The 27,960-nt window shown below is 40.2% G+C and overlaps 1 protein-coding gene across 3 annotated transcripts in view; it reads left to right on the top strand.

Annotated features, from left to right (window-relative positions):
* Positions 1-27,960, top strand: part of mctp1a (multiple C2 domains, transmembrane 1a) — a 136,344-nt gene that overhangs the window by 65,463 nt on the left and 42,921 nt on the right. For all 3 annotated transcript variants that reach the window (XM_085475132.1, XM_085475133.1, XM_085475135.1), the window contains exons 3-14: positions 5,069-5,211; positions 5,741-5,820; positions 6,994-7,105; positions 8,430-8,468; positions 12,802-12,966; positions 13,269-13,399; positions 14,130-14,316; positions 20,001-20,094; positions 24,673-24,775; positions 25,226-25,328; positions 25,907-26,008; positions 26,460-26,534. In XM_085475132.1, the coding sequence (XP_085331258.1) occupies positions 5,069-5,211; positions 5,741-5,820; positions 6,994-7,105; positions 8,430-8,468; positions 12,802-12,966; positions 13,269-13,399; positions 14,130-14,316; positions 20,001-20,094; positions 24,673-24,775; positions 25,226-25,328; positions 25,907-26,008; positions 26,460-26,534 (1,334 nt within the window). The remainder of the gene's footprint in view (positions 1-5,068; positions 5,212-5,740; positions 5,821-6,993; positions 7,106-8,429; positions 8,469-12,801; positions 12,967-13,268; positions 13,400-14,129; positions 14,317-20,000; positions 20,095-24,672; positions 24,776-25,225; positions 25,329-25,906; positions 26,009-26,459; positions 26,535-27,960) is intronic.

Genomic DNA, 27,960 nt, shown 5'->3' on the forward strand with positions numbered 1-27,960 from the left:
GTTAGTAGGTGAAGCTTCATGTGAGTCAGCCAATTTTATCATTACTGAATCTGGTCCCATAAGCCTCCTTTGCTGACTCTTCCACCCACTCAATTCAATGAATTAAACATCCAAACCAGTTCAGTTAAAATACGTTACATACATATAAGATGATTTCTTTTTATTTCATTGTTCAATCTTCACAGGTGTAGGCTATCTTAGGAGTATAACTATTAAAGCAAAAAGGCAAAACACACACTTCAGTAGCTGTTTTTTTTCTTTCTTTCTTTTTTAATGTCAAGCCAGTATCAACATTGCTCAGATAGCAAGATTTTCCTCGTTCCACTTGCCTAGTCAACCTGATTGTTTCCTGTCCAGGGAAGAGCTTTAAAAATCCCCTTGTGTAAAGCTGAAAGAGCAAATGTGACTCAGAAAGCTGGGTTTTGGATTTCCAGATGGTGTATTTAAAGACTTTAGAGTTTAAATTTGCTTGTGATCTTCTCAGTACCTCATATGTTTTGCTCAATATTTATTAGCATAAGTGCAACTTAATGGCAGAAAGACAGAGATTCGTAATCACTTTCCCATGGTAGCACTTCAGTACCCAGAGCACCCATTTTTGTGACCTTTGCATGTTTTTCCTTATACCCAGTGTCCCTCCTGTTCTGTAGCTTTCTGCTCATAAGGTGAACAAACGTCCTGGCAAACCAGTGTCCCAGTGTGCGGATGCAGACTGTGTGGAGTGAGGAGGTGGACCCAAGTGCAGATACTCGAAAACTAAACTCAAACTTAACAGAAGGCGAGCCATTTATTAAGGCTGGTAAAACATTACAAAACAAAAGTCAAAGGCGACACTAAACAATAACCTAAACTGGGAAGAACTAAGTCTAAACATAAACTCTGGAACGTGAACATAGAAAGCTGGCATGGAAAACCGGAAACGTGAAGATTTGGCATGGATTCATAGATCTGGAAACATGGCATGACATAGCAGGATAGCAGACGATTGGACGAGGAATGAATGAAAACATACAGACTAAAGGCACACAGGAGGTGACCGGGGAAGTGGAAACACATGGGAAAACAGCTGATTAGAATGAGCATAATGACACTACAGGGTTAGTGAAAGTAAACACAGTGAACATGGGACACCAGACCTCTTCAAAATTAAACGGGAAATATAACGGGACGCAGACATGACAAGAGCTTGATAACATGGGACACGCATACTTGAAACACGCAGACTCAACATGACAAACCGACAAGCGAGACTTAAACACAGGGGGAGATGACACAAATGGATCTAAGAAACACTGAACTAAATGGCAATCAAGGCAAAATAGAATGAAATATAACCTAATAAACTTGAACATAAACCATAAACATCAAAATATATAAAAACTCAAAACGCTGGGTCAGCTGACCCAGGATCGTGACAACCAATCCATGACACCTCTTACAAAAACCTATAGCTTATTGATCTATCTACCCAACAGCCCACATTTGAGACATAAAACTCCTAATTTTTATGGGCTTTTCCCAAGTGTGCAGTCTTTTGAAAAATCAGATATGAATGTCATACATAATAGTCGGTTTCCAAGAAAGCATCTCTCTGCTCGCTCCTCTGTGCTGTACCCACTCTCACTCATATTCGGCCACCCACAGCAAAAGCCTTTTCTATTTCATACTTTTCAGCCTGCATGTGTTTATGGCCTCATAAAGCTGGCACTGTGGGATGCAGAAGGTCTGAATCAATGATGTGTGTCTGAGGAATATTGACCTGCTGGGATATAGAACGAGAGCGAGATAGAGAAAGAAAGTTGGAGCACTTTTAGAAAATAATGCCTTTAGCTGCACACTGTGGTTTGGGACAATTTCAGATAGTTCATAAATTATCAGCTCATATCAGTGATATAAGATGTTGCAGCGTTTTCTAGATTTTTTTCTTTTTGTTTCTCTGACGTGACTTGCTGTATATGGTTACCTCTCTTCTTCTTCTTATCCTGTCATTCGTGTCCTCCTGCCGCAGCTTCCTTGCAGTAACGTGTCAAGAGCAACGGTGTGTAAAAAGCTACATGTGTGTGTCTCTAGTGGCTCTGCAAGTGAGCTTGAGGGTGTGTGAGTCATTTTAAATGTGAAGAAATAGACACCTTTTCCAGTGTCTTTGCAAAGACACTGGCCTGATGAAAGCAAAGCCTCCTAGCACTGAAAAAACACACCACTTAATATGTTGCATATCGTTAGCTTCATAGCATAAGTGCCTAAGTCATTGACTTAGTCAAATGACTTAGGCAATTATGCTATGAAGCTAACGATATGTTAAACTATTGAGTATATTATAAAATTATACTGACGATAATCGTCAACATAATTACTCATGCTTCATTTTTATTATAGTGACAAAATAACCCAGTCGACAAGTCGTGTCATTACTGTTCTTTACTGCCTCTCATAAGCATCAGCAATGTCGTTATGTAGGAGTCAGATATTCGCTGGTATTGTCATGCTAATGATAGGGAAAGACTCTATCTTGAACTGATGAGACGTGCAAACACTGAGCAGAGAAGCTTTTATCCACTAGTTCCCGTGCTGTCAGTCAGCAGTTCAAGCTCTTTAAGAGAAAACAGAGCAAATTGTTGGATATAAAAGACATGCTCTGTGGCTGCTATTGATCTCTGTTGCTTGTCAATATTTAGCATATGTTAATGTACAACATATAGTCAACATTTTTCCTTTGACTTTGGAAAGTATCGTTAACGTGCAGTGCATCTGCACATCTCTGTTTGTAGATAAATCAGAATTGCTCGATATTACCATTCCCTCCCTTGGTGTTTTGGTCACAGTGGATGATAGCACAACAGTGATTCAAGTCACGTACTGTATAAACAGTCACATCAGGGTACTGTTTCATTGGAAGATATTACACATCATAATTATAGTTACCCAAGTCAAACAGATTTTGTTTAGATATAGTGCAATATCACTAAATTTGCCTCTAGGGTTTTTTCTTTTTAACAATCTGTATAGAGTACGTTACCCTTTACTCTCAGAACATCATGTTAGATAAGCACAGACTCCCCAGCAGACTCATTAACAGAGGGGAGATAAGAAAACCTTGGGTAGATATAGAAAATGCTTGAAAACAGATATGCAGTAAATGAAGACAAAAAAAAATGACGAGGAACTTTTAAATGACAACAGATGATAACTTTGCAACAATAAAATTGTTTTCGTCTTCAAAAACTGCTGGCATTGGGACACATTCAAAATGCACTGTAACTTTGTACATTTGTGGTAAGTTAGGCAGCTGACAAACTAAAGCCACAAGTTAAGAGTCTTGGAGTTATTTTAAACCTTCTTTTTTCAAATCCCACATAATTTAGATTTCATTACCAAGATGTGCTTCTTTTCACTGTCTCCAAAGTGCAATCCTTAATGACTCTCCATGATTCAGAAAAACTTGTTCATACATTTAGTTACAGTAAACCGGATTATTTCTGTTCTCTTGGCTGGATTTTCTAAGAAAAGAAAAACATTAGCAGGCTGTAGCTAATTTAGAGGTTCCAAGGTTCACTAACACAAGTAACCAAGAGGAAGTCACTATAGTTTCTGCACTGGCCTCCAGTATTGTACAGAATCCACTTTAAAAGGCTCTTGTATATAAAGCCTTACACTGTCTTGAACCATCGAACATTTCTGACAATCTGTCATGTTATGTTCCAGTTCACTCCCTGAGATCCTTCACTGCCAAACTGTTAGGCAGAGAGACAAAATAGTTGAGGATGCAGTTTGGTTTTCATTCCCCAAACTTTGAAACAGCCTCGATTCAGGAAGCACATTTTACCAACAGTTTTAGGAAACTCCTAATGACACACTTCCTTGCTCTTGCATTTAAACTTTGTTTTGACTTAACAGGAATAGAGTCAGCATTGGTGCTTTTCATTGTACCACTGTACTACTCACTGTCAGGTACAGCCACATTAAGAGTGGCTTTACAGAGTAGTTTTTCTTCCTTAAATACTTATTTGAACAGGATTGTGTGTGTGTGTGGGTGTGTGTGTGTATATATAAATATTTTTTTTAATTTGTTTTTTTTCCCAGTGTTGTTGTGTATGTGAAGCCCTTAAACTATAATTGACTAATTGACTGAAGGGGAAGGGTTTACTGTCCTGAACAATATAGATGCTTGTTGAGGAATCGTAGAATCAGTGCTTAAGTAGCTCACATACATGTGGATACATACGAGAAGTTTAACAGCCAGTCATGTATAAATGTGCACATAACCTCTCAGAGTGCAGCTTGTGTTTTAAGTAATGGGATACAGCTGTAAAATAACATTTTATTGATTTGATCTAAAATTATTTCTGTATGGGTTAAAATTAGATTTATTTGCTTCCATGTAATATAAGACAACATAAGATAAGATAAGATAAGATAAGATAACCTTTATTCCCACACGTGGGAAATTTGTTAGGTTGGTTCGTTGATCCCATTAAAGTTAATTGTTTTTGCATTCATTGTAAGCATCAGTGCCTGTTTGCAGTTTGTGCTCCACAGAATAACACCAATACGAACCAATGCCGTCACCTAGTGGTCATATAAAGCCAGCGTTCATATTTGTATCACATGACCGTAACTTTGAGTCACGTGGCCGATTCTCTCCGAGCCTGCTTCACAGTAGCATATCAAGCTTTTCATATGTTTGTATTTAAAATTGATCTGAGGGGGTTTGGCATAAATAATACAAAATAAAAATAGTCTAAAATAATAAATAAAATTAAAAAATACAGTTTTCATGTTAAGAAATTGTGCAGAGGCAGTATTTATTTATTTTTATTTTGACAAAATCCTGTAAGTCCTGATTACTCTATTATCAGTGGGCAGAAGCAAATATTTTTTCACAAAAGAGTTGCTGCTCTTCAGTAAATTCCACAAAGTGAAGAAGGTAATGCCAGTTTGACCATTAAAATAATGGGAAAATGAAAAATGCCTTTGTCCAATCAATATTTAAATCGACAGCCTATGTCAGAATTGTATTTTAATCACATATGACTGTGTGTTTTTATGTGTTTGCTTTTCTTCTTCTTAGGGACCAGTGATCCATACGTGAAGTTTAAGATTGCAGGGAAGGAAGTGTTTAGAAGCAAGACCATCCATAAGAACCTCAACCCAGTGTGGGATGAGAGAGTTAGCCTTCTGGTGGAAACCCTGAGGGACCCACTGTATGTAAAGGTACAGAAGATAAGTCCATCCATCCATTCGCTTCCGCTTATCCTTTTCAGGGTCGCGGGGGGCGCTGGAGCCTATCCCAGCTGTCATAGGGCGAAAGGCAGGGTACACCCTGGACAGGTCGCCAGTCTGTCGCAGGGCCAACACACAGGGACAGACAACCATTCACACTCACATTCACACCTAGTGGCAATTTGGATTTTCCAATTAACCTATCCCCACAAACTGCATGTCTTTGGACGGTGGGAGGAAGCCGGAGTACCCGGAGAGAACCCACGCAAACACGGGGAGAACATGCAAACTCCACACAGAAAGACCCCGGCCTGATGGTGGAATTGAACTCAGGACCTTCTTGCTGTGCGGCAACAGTGCTAACCACCGTGCCACCGTGCTGCCTATATGTCACCTAGCTCTAAAATGTCTTTCTTTAAGTTAATGTTAAATATTTCTGTAGAAGTTATAAAGGGTAAAAGGTCTTCATTTGTACCATTGCTGTACTTAAAGTAGCTGCTTTATATTTGTCCCTTTGTAGGTCTTTGACTATGACTTTGGACTTCAGGATGATTTCATGGGCTCAGCATACCTCTATCTGGAGTCACTGGAACATCAGAGGTCTCTTTCTCTTATTTGACTTATAATATTTTATTACCTGCCTTTTTTTTAATGCACTTTTACACCCTTAGTCTTTTTGATTCCCTATTAAGTAAGCAGTCTGATTGACTCTGTATCTATGGATTGCCTTCAAAGCCTGTACTAGCAAGTAGATATAGTCTTTGACTTCCCTCTAGTGGCAATCTTTGGTACTTCAGCTCATATTTTCATGAAGCTAAACGTTTGCCTGTGAAACCATAGACAGACATACACTGCAACAAATATCCCTGTTATTTAAAGTAATGTACAGACATATTTATTTTTACAGTTTGTTACTGTAAAATTAAATATAATATAGAACATAGAATATAGAACATGACCTTTATAATACAATGAGCTGATAGACTGGTATCATATGGTCATTTTCGTGTTTCCATTATAATCTATATTAAGAGTTTAATACAGTAAAATTTATCGAGTAACTGGCTTTATAAGTACTGTACATCTAAATCTAAGCTTACAAAAACAAAAGGAATAATGTAAGTTTGTAAAGTAGCTCAGATCCATCAATATTTTTGATAATCTAAGTGTACTGTGTTTTTACAGCCGTTTGTTACAGTATAAAGTATAGTATCTCAAGTGGAATTGATTATTTTGCATTATATAGTGTGAACATCTCAGGGAAAAGGCACATGAATATGACTTTGGTTACCTTGGCTTGTTTTATTTCTAGTCACATAGGGGCTGGGTGAATCTAAACTGGCAACAGCACACATTTACTCTTGCTATATGCAGGTGTTATTTCTGATAATAATGATGAGTCCAGTCTAATCGGTTGCCCTAGTAGGCAATCAGTGTGATGGGAAGTCAGCTTACACAATATACTGTTTTTACAGAGGAGAATATGACCTCATGTAAGAGGTCATAGAGCAAGTATAACTCAGCGCTTTTACACCTATGACAAGTTAAGACACCTGCCGTAAAAACTGTATAGACCTTGAAAGCGAATTAGTAAAAGGTTAAATTAGCTCGATAACTTGTTTATGTTGGCTGTGTTGATGTTAACATAAAATTCACTAATAACGTCACAGAGTGAATTTTTTTAATCAGATTTCCACAATGCATTTTACTGCTTGTACACTATATATGTACAGGAAACAACATGTGAATATGGCTTATTGTTTATCTCCAAAGGGCACTGGACGTGACACTGGACCTGAAGGACCCACAGTACCCTGAACATAACCTGGGCAGCCTGGAACTATCCGTTACTCTGACACCAAAGGAGGGAGACGTGAGGGATGCTGTAAGAAATCTGGAAATCTATAATAACTCTGATTTTTCATTCATCTCTGTCTTTTCATGCATACACCACAAATCCTCCTTTTTCGGGGGAATCACTCTTTTATTTTAAAATAAAGAGTATCGCATCCCTACAGTAGATCAACATGGATGAATCATATTCCTAATCCTTCACTTTAGCATCACTTTTCTGAAAGACACTAGAAAGGTCAATAGTTTTAGGACATAAATGAAGTTCAAGTTGTGCTAAAGAACAATGTGCTGGTTTCGTTCAGCCTCACTTAGTAGAAACTCAACTCAGCAAATACATATGCATAAACTAAAGTGTAATGAATATGTTGTGTGGAAAAGTTGCATGTTCAAAGAGCACTGGATCTTCTTTCCTAATTATGTTAGCTCGTGCCTCTGCGGACGTGCAATGGATTTCGGAGTTGCATTTATTTATGTTCAATTATTTGTTTGGTTAATTGGACCCCTGCATGCTCGATTCAGACCAAGGCAGAGTCATGGGGGAAATATTTTATTCCTTTTGATCTGATGTCTTAATTTTGCAGCTTATTTGCTACTGTAGTTCAGAGAGTCCACAATTGACAGAACAAATAAACTCTATTTAGGTTAAGCACCAGTTTGGATTTCTCCCACTGTGAAAAATTGAGTACAAGGTTATAGTAATAAATTCTCTCTGTTGCCATCTACTGGTACGAACCTGTAAGATGGAATATATAACTTTAATTCGCTTTCTGAGATCCCCGAGCAACCGATGACAACTCAGCATCAACAATGGGACTTTACTCAGTTATATTAAAGTTGATGAGCGTTTGTTTAACACGATGGGATTTATTTCTTCATTTTTTTCTCAAAAACAGAGAGGGCCAAAATCTGTGACATAGTGCGAGGCAGTGAAGAAGACTCGATGCATTTTAAGGAGATTTTTATATCTTGCCACCACAAAATCTATTTGTGTGTCCAGCAAAGTGAAATACTTAATTAGAATAATTCAAATATGTAAGCAGGTAAGAGCTTTAGGTGCTGCCTTTGCTTGGGTCTACGATGGAAAAGGGCAGGAAGAACAAGTGTATAGAAAATAATTATTAAAATGTGTGAAATTTATCAACAGGCACCAGTGTATATTATACAAATAAATAATTTCTGACTCCATAGAGTGCTTATACTGTACACTCACTTAACTTGCATGATTGTGGCTGCCCTACTCTCCCTGTCCCCCTCACACCCCTATCACTGACCTCCATGCCCTTTAACCTCTGGCCGTTCAGCCTTTAAAGGGAGATACTGGGGGGTTTTCTGTAACCGCTTTGTCTCATTTACAGACCATGCTTTTGAGAAGGAACTGGAAACGATCTAGTAAGGTAAACTAAAACAGCATGTAACTCATGAAACCTCTAACTGTACTGTAACCCCACTACCGACCGCACTGCACCTCACCTGTCCTTCTTCACTGGTGTTCTGGTACATGGATGGAGTCTCCGTGGCCCTTCCCCCCTCCCTTCCTCCGTTTCCTCCTTCCACAAATGTGGTATTGGCAGTTTTTTTTTTCTTTAATATTTCTCCAGTTCTCATTGTCACCAGCTTATTTTCCACAAGCTGCAATATACTTTGCATCTGCTGAGGTTATGTCAGCTCATTTTTGGAATGCAAGTGAGCTTAAAGGTGAACTATTCTTCGCACATGTGAAGGCAAGTCATACAGTCAGGTCCGTAAATATTTGGACAGAGACGACTTTATTCTGACTGTGATTGTGTACATTACCACAATGAATTTTGAACGAAACAACTCAGATGCAGTTGAAGTGCAGACTTTTAGCTTTAATTCAGCGTGTTGAACAAAAACATTGAATAAAAATGTGAGCAACGAAATCGTTTTAACACAATTCCATCAGTTCAAGGCCTCAAAAGTAATTGGACAAATTTAATAACTGAAAATAAAATGTTCATTTCTAATACTTTGCTGACAATGACAGCCTGAATGCTTGAACTCGTGGACATTACCAGATGCTGGGTTTCCTCCTTTTTAATGCTCTGCCAGTCCTTTGCTGCAGCAGCTTTCAGTTGCTGTTGTTTGTGGGCCTTTCTGTCCAAAGTTTAGTCTTTAACAAGTGAAATGCTCAACTGGGATAAGATCAGACGACAGACTTGGCCTGTAATAAACTTCTGGGTTGCTATGGTTGTGTGTTTCAGTATTATGAAATGCCGCTCAATCAATTTGACTGCATTTAGCTGGTTTTGAGCAGACAGTACGTATATGAACACCTCAGAATTCATTTGGCTGCTTCTGTCCTGTGACACATCATCAATAAACACTAGTGTCCCAGTGCCACTGGCAGCCAAGCACGCCCAAGCCACCACACTATCTCCGCCATGTTTTACAGATCATGTGGTATATTTTGGATCATGAGCTGTTCCACACCTTCTTCATACTTTTTTCTTGCAATCATTCTGGTAGAGGTTGATCTTGGTTTAATCTGTCCAGACAATGTTTTTCCAGAACTGTTATATATATTCTTTTTTAGATGGTTTTTTTGGGGGTTTTTTTTTGGTTTTTTTGCAAGCCACTCATAAGCCACAGTCTTATGAGTGGCTTGCAAATTGCAGTGAACCCTCTGTACTTACTTTCATGGAGTCTTCTCTTCATGGTAGACTTGGATATCGATACGCCTTCCTCCTGGAGAGTATTGTTCACTTGGTAGGCTTTTGTGAAGGGGCTTCTCTTCTCCATGAAAATAACTCTGCGATCATCCACCACAGTTGTCTTCCATAGATGTCCAGGTCTTTTTGCGTTCCTGAGTTGACCAGTGCTTTCTTTTTTTTCTCAGGATGTGCCAAACTGTAGATTTTGCTACTCCTAATATTGTAGCAGTTTATCAGATGTTTTTTTTTTTTTTTTCTGTTTTCTCAGCTTAAGGGTGGCTTGTTTCAACTACATGGAGAGCTCCTTTGACCTCATGCTGTCTGTTCACAGCAAAATCTTCCAAATGCAAGCTGCACACCTCAAATCAACTCTAGGGCTTTTATCTGCTTGAATGATAATTACATAATAAAGAATTATCCACCATCTGCCCATGAAATAGCCTTTGAGTCACTTTAAAAAGAGGTTGGCAGGAGGAGCTGAAACTCCTAAACCCTTCATCCGATCTGACTGTGGACACCCTCAGATTAAAGCTTAGAGTCTGCACATTATGTCCATGTCCATTATAGAACTATAATTGAAATATGTTTCTGTGAACAGCTCTCCAACTATGTATGGACCTAACTATATGTGATATAAATATTAAGGGTGGAGGAAATACCTTACAGTCAGTAGCATTTTTTTTCAAGAGCACTTGCTGTACTAGTTGTAAAGATCAGCAATAATTGTTAGAACTTTTATTAAAAACTTGCTAACTTTGGTGCCATTTTTGTGAAATCAGTCAGTAATAATGCAGCTTCAGAATTTTCTTTTTTGTGATTCCACTGATTTTTACACTTTGAAGCAGTTCGAATCATTCATCAGTGAGATCTCTGTGCTTCTTCCACCCTTGATTTGCAGTGCATTGCAGCTATTATGTGGGAAAATAAGGCAGATTTCTATTCTGGGGTTTTTAAGAAGTCCTCTACAGCAAATACGCTGTGAGATATGAAGTATTGTTGACTTTTGACTTTTTTACTGACTACAGGACACTCCTAGACCCCTTTTCCATCCAGTGAAAAAACATTTTGACGTCATCATGAGTTCCCATCTTGCCGCACATAAGGGGCTGTTAACTTTTGATTTCATTTTTTGTGATTCTTGTTGGCTGTGAGGTTGAACAGAAAGCATGCTGTTTGATGTTCCGCTTCTTCTTACTGGCTCGTGCATGATGCACATACCTTGTCTGTTCTTTCAATTCAGCAATTTTAGTGACAGGAACAATTTTGAGCTCAAAATTGAGTTTATTCACACTTTTATTTTGTTTGTTTGTTTTTTTTACTCACATTTCACTTTTAGTGTTATTGAGATAGAAACTTTATGATATCCACCAAGAGACATTTGAAGTATGTTTGGTTGGAGATGGGCAGGCGTCCTGCTGTATCGTGCCTCCCCAAACCAAGCCTTTGAAGCCTTCAAACTGTGCCACCCTGCCTGTGACTCGGGAATTCACTGAAACACTAACTATTTGCTTTTGCTACCCCACCAAAAAAGCACTGCTTGCCTCTGTGTTGCATACAGTACATAGTTATTTTTACACCACCGCTTCTTCCTTAAAGAAGCATATATGACTATTGAACCCACTGTAGAAGATGCAAACTTTAAAATAATAATTAGGAGGCAGAGGCATGTTAATACAGGTCTCTCTAACTTTACCACAGGGCAAAATGCTGATTTTGGGAATATTTTTTATATGTTTTCTGCTTCGAGAGGGCTGGCAAAAGTTTAACCCTGTGCAACACAGTATTAGTTCTTAAACTGTATTAAAAGACTTTCAGCCTGTGAACATCTTTGTGTATGCGCTCCATCCTGCTGTGTTCTGGCAGTGAGATATGGATTCCTAATCCAAATAGCCCATGGTTTTCTATAACAACAAATATGTGGGAACAAAAAAGAAGGATGCAAGGGAAAAGGGATTGTGCTCTAATACAGTAGGACATAACAGCGACCTCTCATCATAAAGTATCCATTATTATTATTATTATTATTAGCATATAGCGTGTTGGTAGCAGTGAACGGGAGCCATGGAGGATGTGGGAGTTGCTGTATGGGAGGTTGGATTTAATGCAGGGAGCTATTCCCAATGTTTAATGTCTGGAGAATGGAAATTAAGAAGCTCCATCTCTAGATCAAAGGCCTGCGCTTGCGAGGCAGGGTTTGTTCAGAGTTTAATGAAATTCACCCTCAAAACAAAAGCTATGCTAATATGTTCTTCCTAACAAGGAAGGAGGCGAGAGCAAGGCAGAGGGAGAAAGTGGAAGTGTATTTGTTTGACAAATAAATAACCCTGCTCTTTGTTTTAGTGAAGGATACTGACACGATTCAAAGAGAGGTTAAATAGGCCTGTAAGTGCTAAGAAAAGTGTTGAGGGTAAAAAAAGACTTAAAATATGAAGAATAATCAATCTGAATTACAGTAGTTTACAGTAGCCAGATGGAATAATAATGTACTGTACAGAGGAAAACTATAAGTAACTGCGAGGTTCCCCAAGTTTTGGAGTAAAAACTGACAAGTCTGTTCCCTTTTATTCCTTTTTCTAACATAATGTTTAGAATATGTACAATAAAAATGAATATTCACGCTGCTGTACCCTGTTTAAGAATAAAAGGAGGTTATGATACATATTGTGCATTTTTGCACAAATATGGATGAAATGTTGATACTCACAGTAATAACGCTTTTTAGCATTGCCAAGAAATTGTTCACAGTAAGTGGATAATGCAGTGCTGTAATTTATAGCGAGGCCCTGGCATGTCAGGTGAACTCATACATAGCAAATTACCTTGAATTACCACATTTTATGTTCAAGTATTATCTTGTTTCTTGTGCCTGCTCTTTATGTGTCGCCTCAATGCATTTGATATCGGTTATTTTCCAGTGAATGAAGTGCAAAGTGTATGCAAGCCTTGATAAATTGATGAATGCTGCAATTTCTTCTATTTTGTGGGTTTGTTTCTATGTGCATGCAAATGTATAAATGTGTACGTGTGTGTTTGTGTGTGTGTGTGATTGCTGCAGTATCAGAGTATGCGTCTGTCGGATGTACACCGAAAAGCCCAGTTATGGCGAGGTATAGTCAGCATCAGTCTCATAGAGGGCCATGGCCTGCAGCCAATGGATGCCAATGGTCTCAGTGACCCTTACGTCAAATTCAGGATGGGTCACCAAAAGTACAAGAGTAAGGTAAGCCACACGAATGAGATGATGTTAAGATTATAGAATTTTGATAAAACTTTATAATTTTCGAGTCACCAAATATCAGTATCAGTCTTTAAAATCAGCTCTAGTTGTGTGTTATCTTTCTGCAGGCATATTTACATTTTTTATGCTCTTTATTTTACTTGTTATTTCTTTATACTATTTATTTGACTCTCTTTATTTTGATAGCGGTTCCAGCTCATATATTATCTAACAAATTATAGCTCACATTAACAAATGGACACATGGGCAGAGTGAATGTCCTTGTTTGATTTTTTTTTTTTCAGACAATTTCAAAAACGCTGAACCCTCAGTGGAGAGAACAGTTTGATTTCCACTTGTACGATGAGCAGGGAGGCTTTGTGGACATTACAGTCTGGGACAAAGATGCTGGCAAGAAGGACGACTTCATGGGACGGTATGATGGTCTGGATATTTTGTTTTGTTTGCTTTTTGTTTTTTTGTTTTTTTTAATTGTATGGTTGATTAAGGCTTACTGCTTATTCAGGCTGATAAAAGGTGCATTTTAGTAAGGGTTAGTTTTAGTACAAAGTTGTCTTATTTGCCTAATTCTCAGCATTGATTATTGCAGAGCATCTCAATCCTGTGCATATTGAAACACTGCCCTACAGTCTTTCATAGTGAGAATGATTTCTTTCATTTGTCTTTCATCAGAGTGGATGTACTTGAGCAAACCTTTGCTTTGAACTGTTTGGCCCAAGTAAAGCAATTACTGTTGGCCTGCCTCTGTTTTAGCTGTAGATATATTAAAGGCATGCTAAGAAATCAATTCAATCAAGAGAAGATGCTTTCAAGTGTCTTCTAAAAGGTATTAATGGTGTCAGCTTTGGCTGAATTTCCGTCTGTTGCTTTTATCTTACACAAGATGTTTGCTTATTAAGTGATGCTTAACTTCAGTTAGTGAGGTGATAAAAAATGAACAAAAGAAACCTGAGATTCTCTATATTCTTCTTTTATTTCACGGGCGCTCTGCAGTAATTTAGACACATTTCTTTCTGTAAACACAAACCCCTACCATGACTTTGTTTGTCTCTTTTAGTATATAAGGCCTGCAGTATGTTTCATTGTCAGTTTCATCACAAAGTCTACAACTTTCTCATTTTGTGTCTGTTTATTCTTTTCTCTAGGTGTACCATTGACCTGTCGCTTCTTAGTAAAGAGCACACACACAAATTGGACCTGCCACTGGAAGAAGGTGAAGGTGTTCTGGTGCTGCTGGTTACACTCACTGCTTCTGCTGCTGTTTCCATCTCAGACCTGTCAGTCAACATGTTGGATGACCCGCACGAGCGGCACCAGATCAAGCAGAGATATGTGAGTTAGCATTTGAGCTTACGTTAAGCTGTGATTGCGTTAATAATTTTGTGAGGAAAGTACACAATATGTTAGCGCTTAGGAAAAGAAATTACATCAGAGCTACTCTATATCCATATACTTATAGGTATTTGTATATAGACATATACCTGACAGTGTGGCAAAATGGCCAATCACATTTTGTGAAGAGTAATTTCTCTCATCAAGATGTCTTTTTTCACAAGCCAGTGTGCTTAGATTTGATTTATAATTAGATGATGTGAAAGGCAACAGAGTAGGAGATACAGAAACGGATACGGGGGTTGAGAGGTCAAGAAAGCAGTGCAAGCGGGTTCAGTCGTTTGACTGAAAATGTCCGAGCTCATAAGCCAGTTATCGTTAAGCTAGAGGGAGACAGACAGTGAGGGAGAAAGTGAAGGGCAACGAGCAAGCGGGAGAGAGCCCTAAGGCCCCATCTGCTTCAGAGGCCCTCCACTCAACACAATGGTTTTGTGTCTTTGTCTTAGTCTAGTTAACCCTTCACACCCTGTCATCTTTACATCTTGATGCAAAAAATACACACACACACACACGCACACACTTAAATGGATTTGATTCAGTGACAGCTTCCACACAGGGGACATTTCTCTGTCCATCAACAGAATTATGTGTCATGCTATCTCTCAGTGCTGCAGCCAAATTTGTTTCACTGTAAAATTTCATTTTACCATATGTAGGATATTTGTTTGCCTAATTGGTTAATTTGAGTTTCACCCTGATTTATTTATTTATTTTTATGACCTATTGGATTTAATTGTCTGGGCGAGTTGTTGGAACGTATGTTGACTTAAACAGATCTGCTTGTGTACATGTGGGTGTATCATACGTGTCTGTGTGTTTTCACCCGGGCTGTCGGTACTTGTGAGATTAGACAATTTGTTTGGATTTCTACATCTGAACTGGTACCCAGTAGCACATCCTAGCTGGTGTGTGTATGCCTCTTTCAATGTGTGCCTAAGCTGCAGTTGCCGAACATCGGTGCCACGACCTACATAACCGTGGCGGTGCCTTATTGGCTAGCCACGGGAGGTCGACCGCTCTGCTACGCGTTGCAGAAACCACACAACATCAGAGGGGGGAGCTCGAGGACTGAGACACAAACACGCTGTGCCTCTCCTGACAGTCACAAAATGAGGGCTAGGAGAATGGGTGCGTGTATGTGTGTTTGCCTGAATGTGTGTAATAGGGGGCGAGGGGTAAAGGGTGAGGGTTGCGCCGAAAAGGGAAGGCGTGTAAAATGAAAAGAAAAAGCTATTTCACCTCTCTCACAACTCATGCAGACCCCGTTTTTCTGCTCGGTTGAAGGCGACACATTTTACTTTCCTCACCTACCTCTTTTCCTGCTTCCTTCTCTCTCCTACTCCTCTCTCTCTCCATTTCTCTCCTGCTCTCCCAGCAACCTCAGTTCTTTGTCTGTTGCCGCTATGGCTCCTGTTAGATGAAGGGATGGCGAGATAGAGGGTGAAGGAAGGTGGTGGGGGGTTGCAGATGGAGGGGCATGGTGAGGTCGGTTTGGAGACTTGAATGGTCTTTACCTATTAACATATTCCTTTTCCTCAGACTGGCAGTCTTTCAGTTGGAGAATTTAATAAAGATGTACCTTATCAAAGAGCACTGCTAAGACCAAGTACCACCAGTAATACATAACAGTGCTGCTCAAAGCCTACTAATCTGCCCAGTGTGTGCATGTGTGGATGTGTGCAGGCGTAGGTGTATGTGTAGGCACATTTTTACCGACTGGTATTATCTGCTTGAAAAATCAGCTGTCCAGCACAAGCCTGCACAAAGCATGCACTACTGCTAGCCATAAACAAGCTCACATGTATGGACATGTGCAAAAAAAAAAGCGTCTACCTGTGTGTAACTAATAAAATGGCAGGGAATCGCAGCTTTGAAAAGCAGATACCTTCATGAGAAAACTCAAAATCGTCCGCTTGTCGCACCCTTCGGCAGCGTAGACACTCTGCTCGTGATGAAAAGGCGCACAAAAGATAACTTTAAGGTTAGGTGTAGCAGTGGATTGCAAACACACCTACATGTAAATCTAGAGTTTTTAAGAAGATATTACTGTCTTCGTTTTAGAGAATCATTGTGTTCCAAACTGGAAATGTCCTTGTCACTTTGTTCCACACAAACGCTACGAGCGCACCTCAAATGGCTGCAATTTGTTTGGTTTTTTCCCCAATTCAATCTGTGGCCATTGATGAAATACGATAACAGACATCTGAGTGCGGGGACATTTTGATAGCACTGAGCTCATTAATATCTTCTGAATTGTAATAGATTTTTGTGTCTGTGTTTTTGCCAGGTCACTGTGTGCCTGCGTGCGCTTGCTTCTGCATGTGTGCGAGTAAATGAATACACAAGATTTTCTGTGCCAACTAATTTGAATGCATCTGACAATGGAGATATGCAACATGGTGCAATGCACTCACTCATAGGCAACTACCTTAGACGTTCTATTGCTCACTGTAACCTTTCCTTCATCCCTAATTACTGTTTCCCAGAAGTAGAAAGGGATGAAGGCAGAGAGGGAAAATGAGAGAAAGAGATTTATGCATTATGATGGCAAAGTAGCACACACACTAATGGCTCTTAATGGGCTTGAGTTGGCCACAAGATGGGTGGATGAGAGGAGGAGGACGTGGTGACCTCCACTAAAGTGGTGGTACTTCACCATACACCCCCATGTGCTGTGTTGCACGCATGCATACACACGCACACGCATACACACACACGCACACCCCTCGACCCACTTTGGAGCACTGCTCTAAGGTGAAGCAAAAGGACACAACCTGGACAGGAAGTGAAATAAGGGGCTGCGCTAAGTTGTGAGATGAGCAAAGAGCAACTTTGGCAGAGACTCTTAAAATAAAGGAGGTTTTGGGGATGCAGACAGTTTACAGCAGCCTTCAGTTTGTGCAGGTTGTCACAGAAGCACACTTAGAGCTGCTAGAGGTGATGCCAGTTTGAAAAACTCTTGCTATAACCACGCCTCAGGTTGCGTGCAGGCTCGATTTGTTTTAAATAAGAGATGGCAGCCGATTAAAATCCTATGCAGGGAATCTTTGATTGTTCCATATCAATGAACATCACATAATTTTTACTGTGTCTGTTAACCAACTGACCTATAACTCTATAAATGCTTTAGTATAGTCAGGCAATAGCCTTCCCCTTTTTCAGATGCTTATCATCATCAGCCACACAAAATTCAGACAAATAAAGTGCATAATATGTCATTCAGTTAGGCTCACATCTAAACCCGTTAGTGTTTAGATTATGTGAGAGCCAAATGTTTACCATTAAGCCCTGAGGATGTGAAGTTAGTGGACAGCCACTGGGGTGCTTGACTCCAAAACCTACAGCTGCCTTGCATGAAATCAGAGCGAATCAGAACCATGTATATATGTTTGCGTGTGAGTGTGAAATGTTATGCGGTGGTGATGAAAGGTGACATGCTGAAAAGATGACAGTGAGTCATAAGTCTATGCCGGCGCTGATTCACTTTGTGTGTTTATGTGTCTGCGGAGTGCGACAGAGACGGGAAGAAGACATCATAGTGACAGGATGTCAGTCAAAGACAGGGCGGGGGTTTGTCTTATGAAAGCCAACTCTGTGTCCTTTAATTTTCTTCTCCACCCTCCTTTTTCATTTCCTCCTTATCCCCATAATTCCACCTGCGAGCTGATGAGGGTGTGGATGGAGCCATAAGTGGGGCGCTAGGGGTAGGGGGGGTCGGTCTTGGCCTCTTTTCTGTCTTTCCTTCTACCTGTCTATCCAAGCCATCTATTCCTGTCTGTCTTTCTGATGAGGATTTGAATCCTTGTGGAGGTCGGGTGTGTTCTTTCTACCAATCATGGATTGAGGCTGAACTCTAAAGGTCCCCTCAGGGAGTCCGTATGGTGGGAGGAGGGGCTGAATTACATAGGAACATTTCGGGGGGGTCTCAGCATCAATACATTAAAGAAGTCATTTAGTCTTGTACCATTTTTGCATATCTGTGTATTGAGAGGAAAGCACACACGTATTTACAACATTTGCTTTTGATTGAAATCTGACTTTAACACAATTTTTAATCTGACCAATAACAAAGTCAAAACTGGATACATTACAGAGATTAATGTCCAGACCCCCGTGCCATTTCTTAATACTCCTCGCTATAGGCACACTTTGATCATTGCCAAAAAAGTATTGATCTTCGATCCCCAGCCCAACAGCTGGATCATTCCGATCGCGGCGTGTTTACTGTTTGAACTCTAGCACACAAACTGTTCAGCTATTAGTTTGCCCTTGCCTCTTCCACATGCCCTCTTGCCGACTCTTTTCTCCCCTCTTTCTCCCCCGCCTTCTTTGCTGCTCACCAATAATCACAACAAGCAGCTGTATCTTCAGAGAAATCGTGCCTTAAAAATCGAGAGTTGTCCCCTCTCTCGCGCTCTCTTTCTGTATGTCTCTCTTTTGCGCACTCTGTTTCTCCCCCCTCTCTTTCTTTCGCACACTCTCCCCTCTCATCTCCTTTAGAGAGCGTTTGGACAATGATATCGCTGGAAACAGGCAGAGTCTGACAGAGTTGGTAATAATGAATTAAGTCTGTAGCCTGGCCCTGACTCTGAAATTTAAATTATAATTACTCCTTTGGGGATGGAAGGGGTTATTGCCAGAGAGAGAGAAATAAATTGAAGTGAAGTGCATTTCCACTCTGCTTTTAAGACACGCCGACATGCTACTCAATTTGGCCCGAGTGTAGGTTTTCTATGCATGTGTTTATACCTGAGAATCTGGGTGTGAACAAAAGCACAACTTTGCGGTTGCGTGTGTGCGCGACTGGTCACGCCTCGTGGTCGCGCCGATGATCTCCACAGGTCTTCGTGAGATTTACAGACTCATTTTTACACAGTCATCCTCGTCCTGGTTATTGAAACGTTGTGCATACAGTGCATCCCTTCTCACTGTAGACTTCATGTGCTCTGTTTGCCTGCAAGTCATTCGTCACCTATTATGTTTCCTCAGCACATTATGTTTTATCATATTTTTCCCTGTCTCTCTGTGTGAAGCAAACACAAAAGAGGCACATTAATATCAGTTAGATCTCAGTGTTGTTGTTGTTTCTTTTCACATTATCCATATAGAATAACTTCTTGCTCTGTAAAAAGCTAGTTTTCTTTAAAACAGAGTATAAATGTCTTTGCATTTGAGATAGCAAAAACTGTTGTGCAGTAACAATTGTAACAAACTTCCACAAATTTCCCTTTCAATGCTAAAGTCTGTACAACTTTGATGTTATTCTACTTAATAAGATGCTTCTGAAATCAAAGACTCCTATTATTTTTGTTTGCTGTTGTCATTTCAGCACTGCTCCTCTACTTTACCGAAAAATTCGGTAAAATCATAACATTTAAAGGTAAAAAATTAGGAAACACTTGAAATAGACATGCACAACTATTTCATTAAATTTAAATCCAGCCATTTCTCCACTAGACCCGACTCGATAAATGCCAGCTCTACATTTTCAAATAAAGGCTGGTAAAGGACATAATCTACCCTTTCCTCTCTTTATGAAATGTCAGGCTATTGACATGCCTTTCACTTCGGTGCTAATTTGCCATCCTCTTTGACCTTTCACCCCTGTTTCTGGGATGTTTCAGAGCCTCTGGAGGTCATTCCACAACCTGAAAGATGTCGGCGTGGTCCAAGTTAAGGTTATCAGGGCTGAGGGCTTAATGGCAGCAGATGTCACAGGTAAGACACTGACCTGTAGTCCAAACAACAGTGCTGTGCCCTCTGTAGTCCTCATTTGCTGTACATTTCCATAAATTAGTTTCTATATATAGATTTATTTTTAACTTAGATTCATGCTCATATATTTATACACTTAAAAAGTTTTGCTGATGTTTTGCAATTTCTGTTTCTGCTATCACTTTGAGCACTGCTAGAACATCTGATTGGTGACACTATCAAGACAAATATATATCTTTTGCTCTAAATAACTTTTGCATAATGTTCGCATCTAGACAGCAGTTTCCTCCACCAGCAATCTGCCATAAATCTCACCAAAGATAAAGTCAGGGCGTAATTTTTGTTTAAGGGATGATCTTTTACGAGACTCCTCAGAGAGAGTTAAAGTCGACTTTGTGCAGGACGCTAAATTTGTCTCTGCATTTTTAGAAAAGATGCAGGCTGCTCATTTGAATAATAGAGAAAAAGTACACATTTGAACCAACAAATCACTCTCATCCCTCCTCCCGCGCTCTCTCTGCTTGCTCTCTCTGAATCCTCCATTCTCCATTAATTCTTACTTTTAATTAGGTCTACAGTGGACAGGCCTAGTTTTTCACTCTGTATTATCTAGTAAAGGGAGAAAATATGTGTGTGTGTGTGTGTGTGTGTGATGGCGAGAGAGAGAAAGAGAGTCTGGAGTTTTATTCTATTTGAAACATCCATAGTCCCATTAGCAAACACAGAGCGGAGCTGGTTGATTTTGGGTTATTGCAGGGAGCGGCTGGAGCAGTCAGAGTGCAAGCCAAATGGTTCCCTGGTTCATGTATTTCACTTGGAGCATAAATTTGCTCTGCGACCATATTGGGGAGTTCATCGTTTGTTTGTCTAAGCTTCATGAATTCCTCTCGGAATATAAACGGAGGAAAACTGCGGATTGTTTATTAGCCGTTTGTCTTTCAATTTGTCTTTGCCGGTTTGATACAGTTATTGAAAACATGTTTTTTTTTTTTTAGAAGTATCTCTATAGCCTGCGGAGGTTTGAAATTATTGCAACAGACTAACTTCACAGTAAAATATGACATGCCTTGGGAACTAGCGGTAATATTTTACTTAGCATGTGCTCAGGTTGGACTGGTATCTAACATTTGCAATAGTTTGGACGTTATAACATGGGATACATATTAATTAGATTAGCAAAGTAAAAAAAAGTTTAAAAGCAATTTAAATTAAAAAAAAATTGGTTTCACTGGAGAAATGTTTTTACACTCAACATTACAACTTTTTTTTGTCATAGCCAGAGAGACTTAAAATTAAGACAGTTGAATGTAAAAATGCCTTTAAATTTGTATTGCTCTCGAACTTAAAAGCAAATCTTTTAATTTTGCTCCAGAAGCAGCCTAACCCCACAGTCAGTGGACTGATACTGATAACAGACAAGGCAAAGGGGTTGTTTTTAAATGGCTTGTGCCTGTTTTGAGTCTGATGCTGTGTGTGTGTGTGTGTGTGTGTGTGTGTGTGTGTGTGTGCTTGTGTGCGTGTCACTGGCAGAAACAATAGCTCTGTAAGAGCCACATAAGAGCCCTCACCACATGAACACCCCATTTTAACAACGCAGACCAAGAGAGGGTCAGGAGCAAGGTGAGAGAGAAACAGAAGGACAGACAAACAGACAGAGACAGGAGAGAGAGAGAGAGAGAGAGAGGAGGTCAGCGAGCGAGAAAGAGTTCACCATCTCTCTCCCATTCAGCCAGCCCGTCTCCTCTTCTCTCTTTTTTTTTTCTTTCTACTCCTCCCCTCTCTCTTTCGCTCTCTCTCTCTCTCTCTCTGGCCATCTCTCTCTCTCTAATTGGAGTGTTTTTGTGGAGTAGCTCCACTCTAGCCCAAGTAGGATAACTGAAAATAGTCTCTAAAACCAACAATCCCTTTTGTCTGCCAGCTCTTGTCCCTCTGAGTGGATGCTATACTCTTAGAACATTTCAATAGTGAGACACACACACACACACACACACACACACACACACGCATGCGCGTACCTACCGCAGCAGCATCACCAGAGACACAGAATGTGTACCCTGCCAGTGAAGTCTACATTTAACAACTTGAATGGTTGGTAAATATTGCAGCTCATATCGAGTGACCTGTTAAAATTAACATGGTAATGCACTGGTTTACATTTTAAAGCATGAATTATAATTAACTGTGATAATTCAGGGGCACGAGAGCGCCGTGCGTTGCCTCTACAACCTTAAACTCCTCACTGACTCCAAGCTTTCTCTGAGGCAATTACAGTATGCTTCCTCATAATTTTTATACTGTATCCATTTGCCACTTATCTTAGAGCACTCTGAAATTAATTTGAGCCCACTTCTTGCTGCAAACCCTTCGCCACTGTCACAGAGATGGGACCCCGGTGGTGGTGGTAGTGGTGGTGGTGGTGGGGGAGCTTTACTCAGACATTACCTGGATGATCACTGAGTGGAGCTCAAACCCGAGCGTGTAATTGGTTAAGACAGCTGCCTCTGGTGCTGGTGGCCAGTAAGGTGAAAGTTCACCATCGGTAACAACTGGCTCTCTGCAGCAACACAGCCTGCCGTGTCATTAAAAAAAAGAATATTAGAGAGAAAATGGGGGGGAAGGGACGGACTTCTGCAGAAATAATTTCCATCTCCTAATTTGGGTGATTGCGTCTAGATTTAATCAGATTTGGTCTGTGGCAATGACATTATAATTGTGAATGATATGGACACTCTGGGATTATTAAGAAAGATTTTCTGCGAAAAAAGAAGTTTTTCACTGGTTTAATCATTTCAACCGTATTTAATTGTGGTTTAAAGAACAATTGCATTTAAAGAGAGACGGCGAGGTGTAAACAGAGAGGTACTGAGAAGCAGGTGCCCGAGCCTTTTTTCTTTTGTCTATTTTAACGTATCTTGTTTTCTGTAGAAGTCGTAGCTGTCAATATCCACTTGAAACACTCTACATCAATGGAGCGCCACAAACAGATATGAAAGGCAACGCCTCTGCCTCAGCATTGATCACAGTGACATTTACTTTGCACACCCACTAAATGTCCTGCCCTTGTCACAACATTTGGAGAAAATCACACTAATCGATGGCACTCACACACACACACACACACACACACACACACACACACACACACACACACACACACACACACACACACACACACATTTCCTATGGCCTACAAACACAGGCGGGCACACACTTTTCAGGGGCTTTGAACTCAATCTCTTTTTTATCGAGTTTTATTATGCAACAATGCTGCTTTTCAGTGTTCAGTATTCCCAATACTTTCCCTGGAAATTTGCCAGGGAGATTTTTTTTTTTCTCGTCTTTTTACTTAATGACCCAGCCTTTTCAAGTGATAGGTTTGAAAAAAACATTCGCAGCGGCTCCCGACAGTTTTTAATAAAACATAATGATCAAAGTCAAAATTAAGAGTTTTGTTGTTTTTTTTAGTTCACTGAAGGTAGGTGGGCTGGCAAACATAGGGAGCCGGTCTCGCTGTTTTCTGTGTACAAAGAATTTGAAGTGAGAGATGTTAGTAAACAAATCGGGAATATATAGGACATTACTGGTTTTGATTATGATAGCACAGTGTGCTATTCTCAGGAGGAGGAAGCAGCTCCTTCTCTGTCTCTCTCACTTTCTCTCTACGCAGTTACATAACTGTAGTAAAGTTTTCTTGGAATTAATTAGCATTTATGAATATTCTTTATACTAAACCATATAACAATGATAAGTCTGTTTAAGTTTTAGTTTAGCAGCACTCCTTCATTTGTGATCCTTAATTTTCAGCGTGATTCAGTTCTTATAATAAATCCAAATTTGGATGTATGTTTTTACTTTTAATTACCATAAAATATTACTTGAAAACTAGTCCTCGAACTTAATCAATTTCGGTTTTTAATCATTTAAAAAATCTTTTTAAAAGTGCTTTTATTCATCTCTCCATGTAAAAAATGCAGAAATGTTTTCTCTGTTGTTCATTCATCATATAGTTTTGACATTATGTGCTTGCGTTTACTCGTGCCATCGTGCCGCTGCTCCCCTCACTGCTGTCTTCGGAGGAGCTGCGTTTCTCATGCTCCGTGACTGGCTGCCTTTATGTTCAGCTCACAAATTCTCGGGCCTTCAGAGCACCTCGACCTCTGTGTTCTCCGCACCACCCATTTTCAAAGTCTTCTCTGGCTTTTCTCTCTCACCCTTTCCTCGCCACTGCCCAAGGCGCAGTCGTCCTGAAGCTTATCTTCTAGTTGTCCATGGAGTCGGGATGCTGATAGAAATGGCTTACAGCTTTTACACTGATATACTGTTGTATAATATTGGGGCTAAAAATGAAAGAATCATTTCATTACAGCTCTGATAAGTACAGGGTATTGGAACTGTCATGTGACATAAGGGAAGGATGCTACAGTATATGTCTTAACAGTATGAGGTATTTGAGATAAACAAAGCTGTTGGAATTACTTAAGATTCTCAATTTAATTTTATCTTTTCACTAAGAAGGATGTTCTTTCCTTCTTTTTGTTCTCGTTTTATTACATTTTATTTTTATTTCTTTTTGCTTGCCAGGTAAGAGCGACCCATTCTGTGTAGTGGAGCTGAGTAACGATCGGCTGCAGACGCACACCGTCTACAAAAACCTGAACCCAGAGTGGAACAAGGTCTTCACTTTGTGAGTGACTTTAAGAGTGCCCGTATGTCTGCACGTTCATGCATGCAGGCAAAAAAGTGACACGTATCCTTGAGTAAACAGTTTCATTAAAAAAGAAAGAAGTATATAGAAATTATTCAATTTTTCTTGTGACTTTCATCAGCTCATTTGCTACTTTAAAAATATGTCCTGGACCATTTTGAGCAGTGAAAAGATCTGATCGTCTCACTTCTATGTTTAGATTTATATTTTCATGAATTTTACCAGGAAATCTATTTATAGTTATTATTTTATTTAAGTCTGTTTATATTTTTTTGACAAGTAATGAGGAAATGTGAAGCATTTGCAATATCTTGTGTTTTATTATACAGTTTTTAGCCTGTTTTCTCTGTATTTAGTATTTTCAAAAGCCTATTTGTGATGCTCCTTCAGTATGTGTACCACTGGTGTTTGTCTTTGTGTATTGTCCAGTAATGTGAAGGACATCCACTCAGTACTTGAGGTCACCGTTTACGATGAGGACAGAGACAGAAGTGCAGACTTCCTGGGAAAAGTGGCTATTCCTTTACTAAATGTGAGTCAAAGGCTTGTTTCTGTGTTTCTTTATTTTTCCGCCTCCCTTGGGAAACAAAAACTAAAAATGAAAATGAGATATAAAGAGCAGAGGTTATTTTTTGCAGCTTTTACTTATGACACTGTTATTATTTCGCGAAAGAGAAAGAGATGACAGGAGTGAGGAAAAAATGGAAGAGAGGCTGAGACGAAAGAAGAGATTGATAGATGTGAAGAACGGAAGTTAGGGGATGAGAGACGATATGAAAATGACACTGATGGAGACGCTGAACAGTGTCATTTGAAAAATAAATGTATATATAGACATAAGCATCTGTCTTATATTCATAAAAATAAAGCCTGTGAAGGAACTGTGTGTATAATATACCCGTGCTCTGCTGTACAGTACGATTCCCCAGGATAGTTAATTTCTGTTTGACAGAGCTGAGCTGCAGTGGGTAATGAACAGGTACTTGTCAGAGTTGCCACAGTTGTTTTGGGTTCCCTGTCAGCGCCAGCAGCTGGGGTTCAAAGGTGGCCCGGGGAGCCGATTCAGCCGGGTATTGCCAGACAGACGCCTGTCATGTCCCTCTCCCACAGATCCAAAATGGAGAACGCAAAGCCTACGCCTTGAAAAGCAAGGAGCTGACAGGGCCAACAAAAGGGGTCATCTTTCTCGAAATAGACGTGATTTTTAATGCTGTAAGTCTTTCTTTTGCTTTTTTGAGCCTCCTCCCCGATTTTCTTTTTCTATTTTGCCCCCCACCCCCTATTATCCTCTCTTGTTCTCACCAGCATCATCCCCCTCTTCTACGCTGCTGTTGTCTTTATTCTCTTTGCCACCCCCCTTCCCTCGCTTCCCGTCTCATCCCTCGTCCCTTGTCCCTCATCCTCGTTTTGGCTTTAATTATCGAAGACTCCCTCTCAGCAGCTTTTGTTCGCCCATTCACCATCGCTGTGTGTGTCCCTTTAGCGGCCATCTTGCAGCTTTCTCTCGCACTCTCTCTAGCCTCTGACATGGGGCACGCTCTATGCTTGTGCTGCCATGTTGTGCCAGTACACAGTCTGTTTAAAAAAAGATCTGAAACAATCAAGATATACTAATCTCTCTCTCACCATTTGCGGTTCACGCCGCCGCTTGTGTTTATTCCAGGTGAAGGCTGGTCTCAGGACGCTGATTCCTATTGAGCAAAAGTATATCGAGGAGGAGCCTCGAGTGTCCAAGCAGGTACATCATGAGCCAAACTGTGTCTTCTACCACTCCGCCTTATTTTTATCTGTGTCCACCGCCGCACCCCCTATTCTGCTTAACTGTCTGAAGCAAAACCAACAGCCCTGGTGAGTGGCATCTTGTAAAGCACAACAACTGTGTGGGCAAGATACAACAGGATGATTGAAGGAAAAACAGCATTTTGTTTCTCTTTTTTTCTCCTCCCTTTCCTCCTCTCCCTCTTCTCTCATCTCTACCCCCTCGCATCCACTCTGAGTGGTGAATAGAAATGTCAAGCTGTCAGCTCTGGGGTGCATAAGTAGATTGGCCATCCTTATAGTTGGCCCTCTTTGCCACTGCTGCTTTGCACTTCATTGTCACGCTGCTCAGTGTGGCGGCACCACAAAGAGATGAATAGTAGGGGCTGGCCCGCATCAGACGTGTCATATGAGTGACCGTTTGGGCTCAGCAGTCAGTGTTGCACCACGCACAGCCGAGCACAGCCCTGCCTAACATAGCACAACACAGACACCAGCTCCCACACCACCCTTTTGTCAGCCCTCCATCTATTCCCTTCTTTTCCTCACTGTTTCTGCCTTTGCTTTTTCTGATGATTCCCATCTTGGCCCACTCTGAGCTTTTTTTATCTCCATTTCACCCCTGACACACAGAGATGACCTATGTCAGCGTCTCGCAATGATGATGTCACTCGCTGCTTTGGAGGGATTGCCCCATGAGGACTCTTTTGTGTGATAGCAGCTCCCCTGCTGTTGCTTGCTGCTCAATGAGTAGACACGAACTAAAAATAACATAAAATACACACACACACACACACACACACACACACACACACACACACACACACACACACACACACTGCCTGACATCAAAGGCGAGATTTAATTCTAATTATGGTTTTTAACATAACCAATGACTTATCCACTTTCATAAGTGATCGAAAAAAATAACTACAGACTGGGATTGACATAATAAAAAATGAATAATCTCTGTTGGTGTTATAGCAAAGAAAAGTATAACATGTACATGAAGTAAACATGCTGAAGAATGTGCAAGTGGATGATTTGAACTCTGAATGTGATCCTCTGATGTGGACACAAAGTAATCATAACCATAGTTTGGCAACAAATATTGACACAGAGTGGAAACGAGTTCAAATCAGCTAGCATCAATAAATTGAAGCCACCAAACACATGAAAATCCTTATTCTAGTGCTGTAGACACATATTATATAGGCACTTTACACACACATTAAAACACACACAATTTCCCAAGGAGTAAAAGAATGCCCTGGAATATTTTTAAGTGCAAACTGAAGCGACAGTTTTTTTCCTGTGGGAGCACTTTCCCCTGTTGGTGACCTGATTGGGTGGTTGGCGTTCTTGCTGTTATGCTATTCCCTGAATGGCTGGCAACCCAGGGGGAG

This window comes from Copadichromis virginalis, linkage group LG12 (assembly GCF_057382275.1).
Source record: "Copadichromis virginalis isolate Kocher_CV1m ecotype Utaka linkage group LG12, C_Virginalis_male_GT1.1, whole genome shotgun sequence".
NCBI lineage: Eukaryota > Metazoa > Chordata > Actinopteri > Cichliformes > Cichlidae > Copadichromis > Copadichromis virginalis.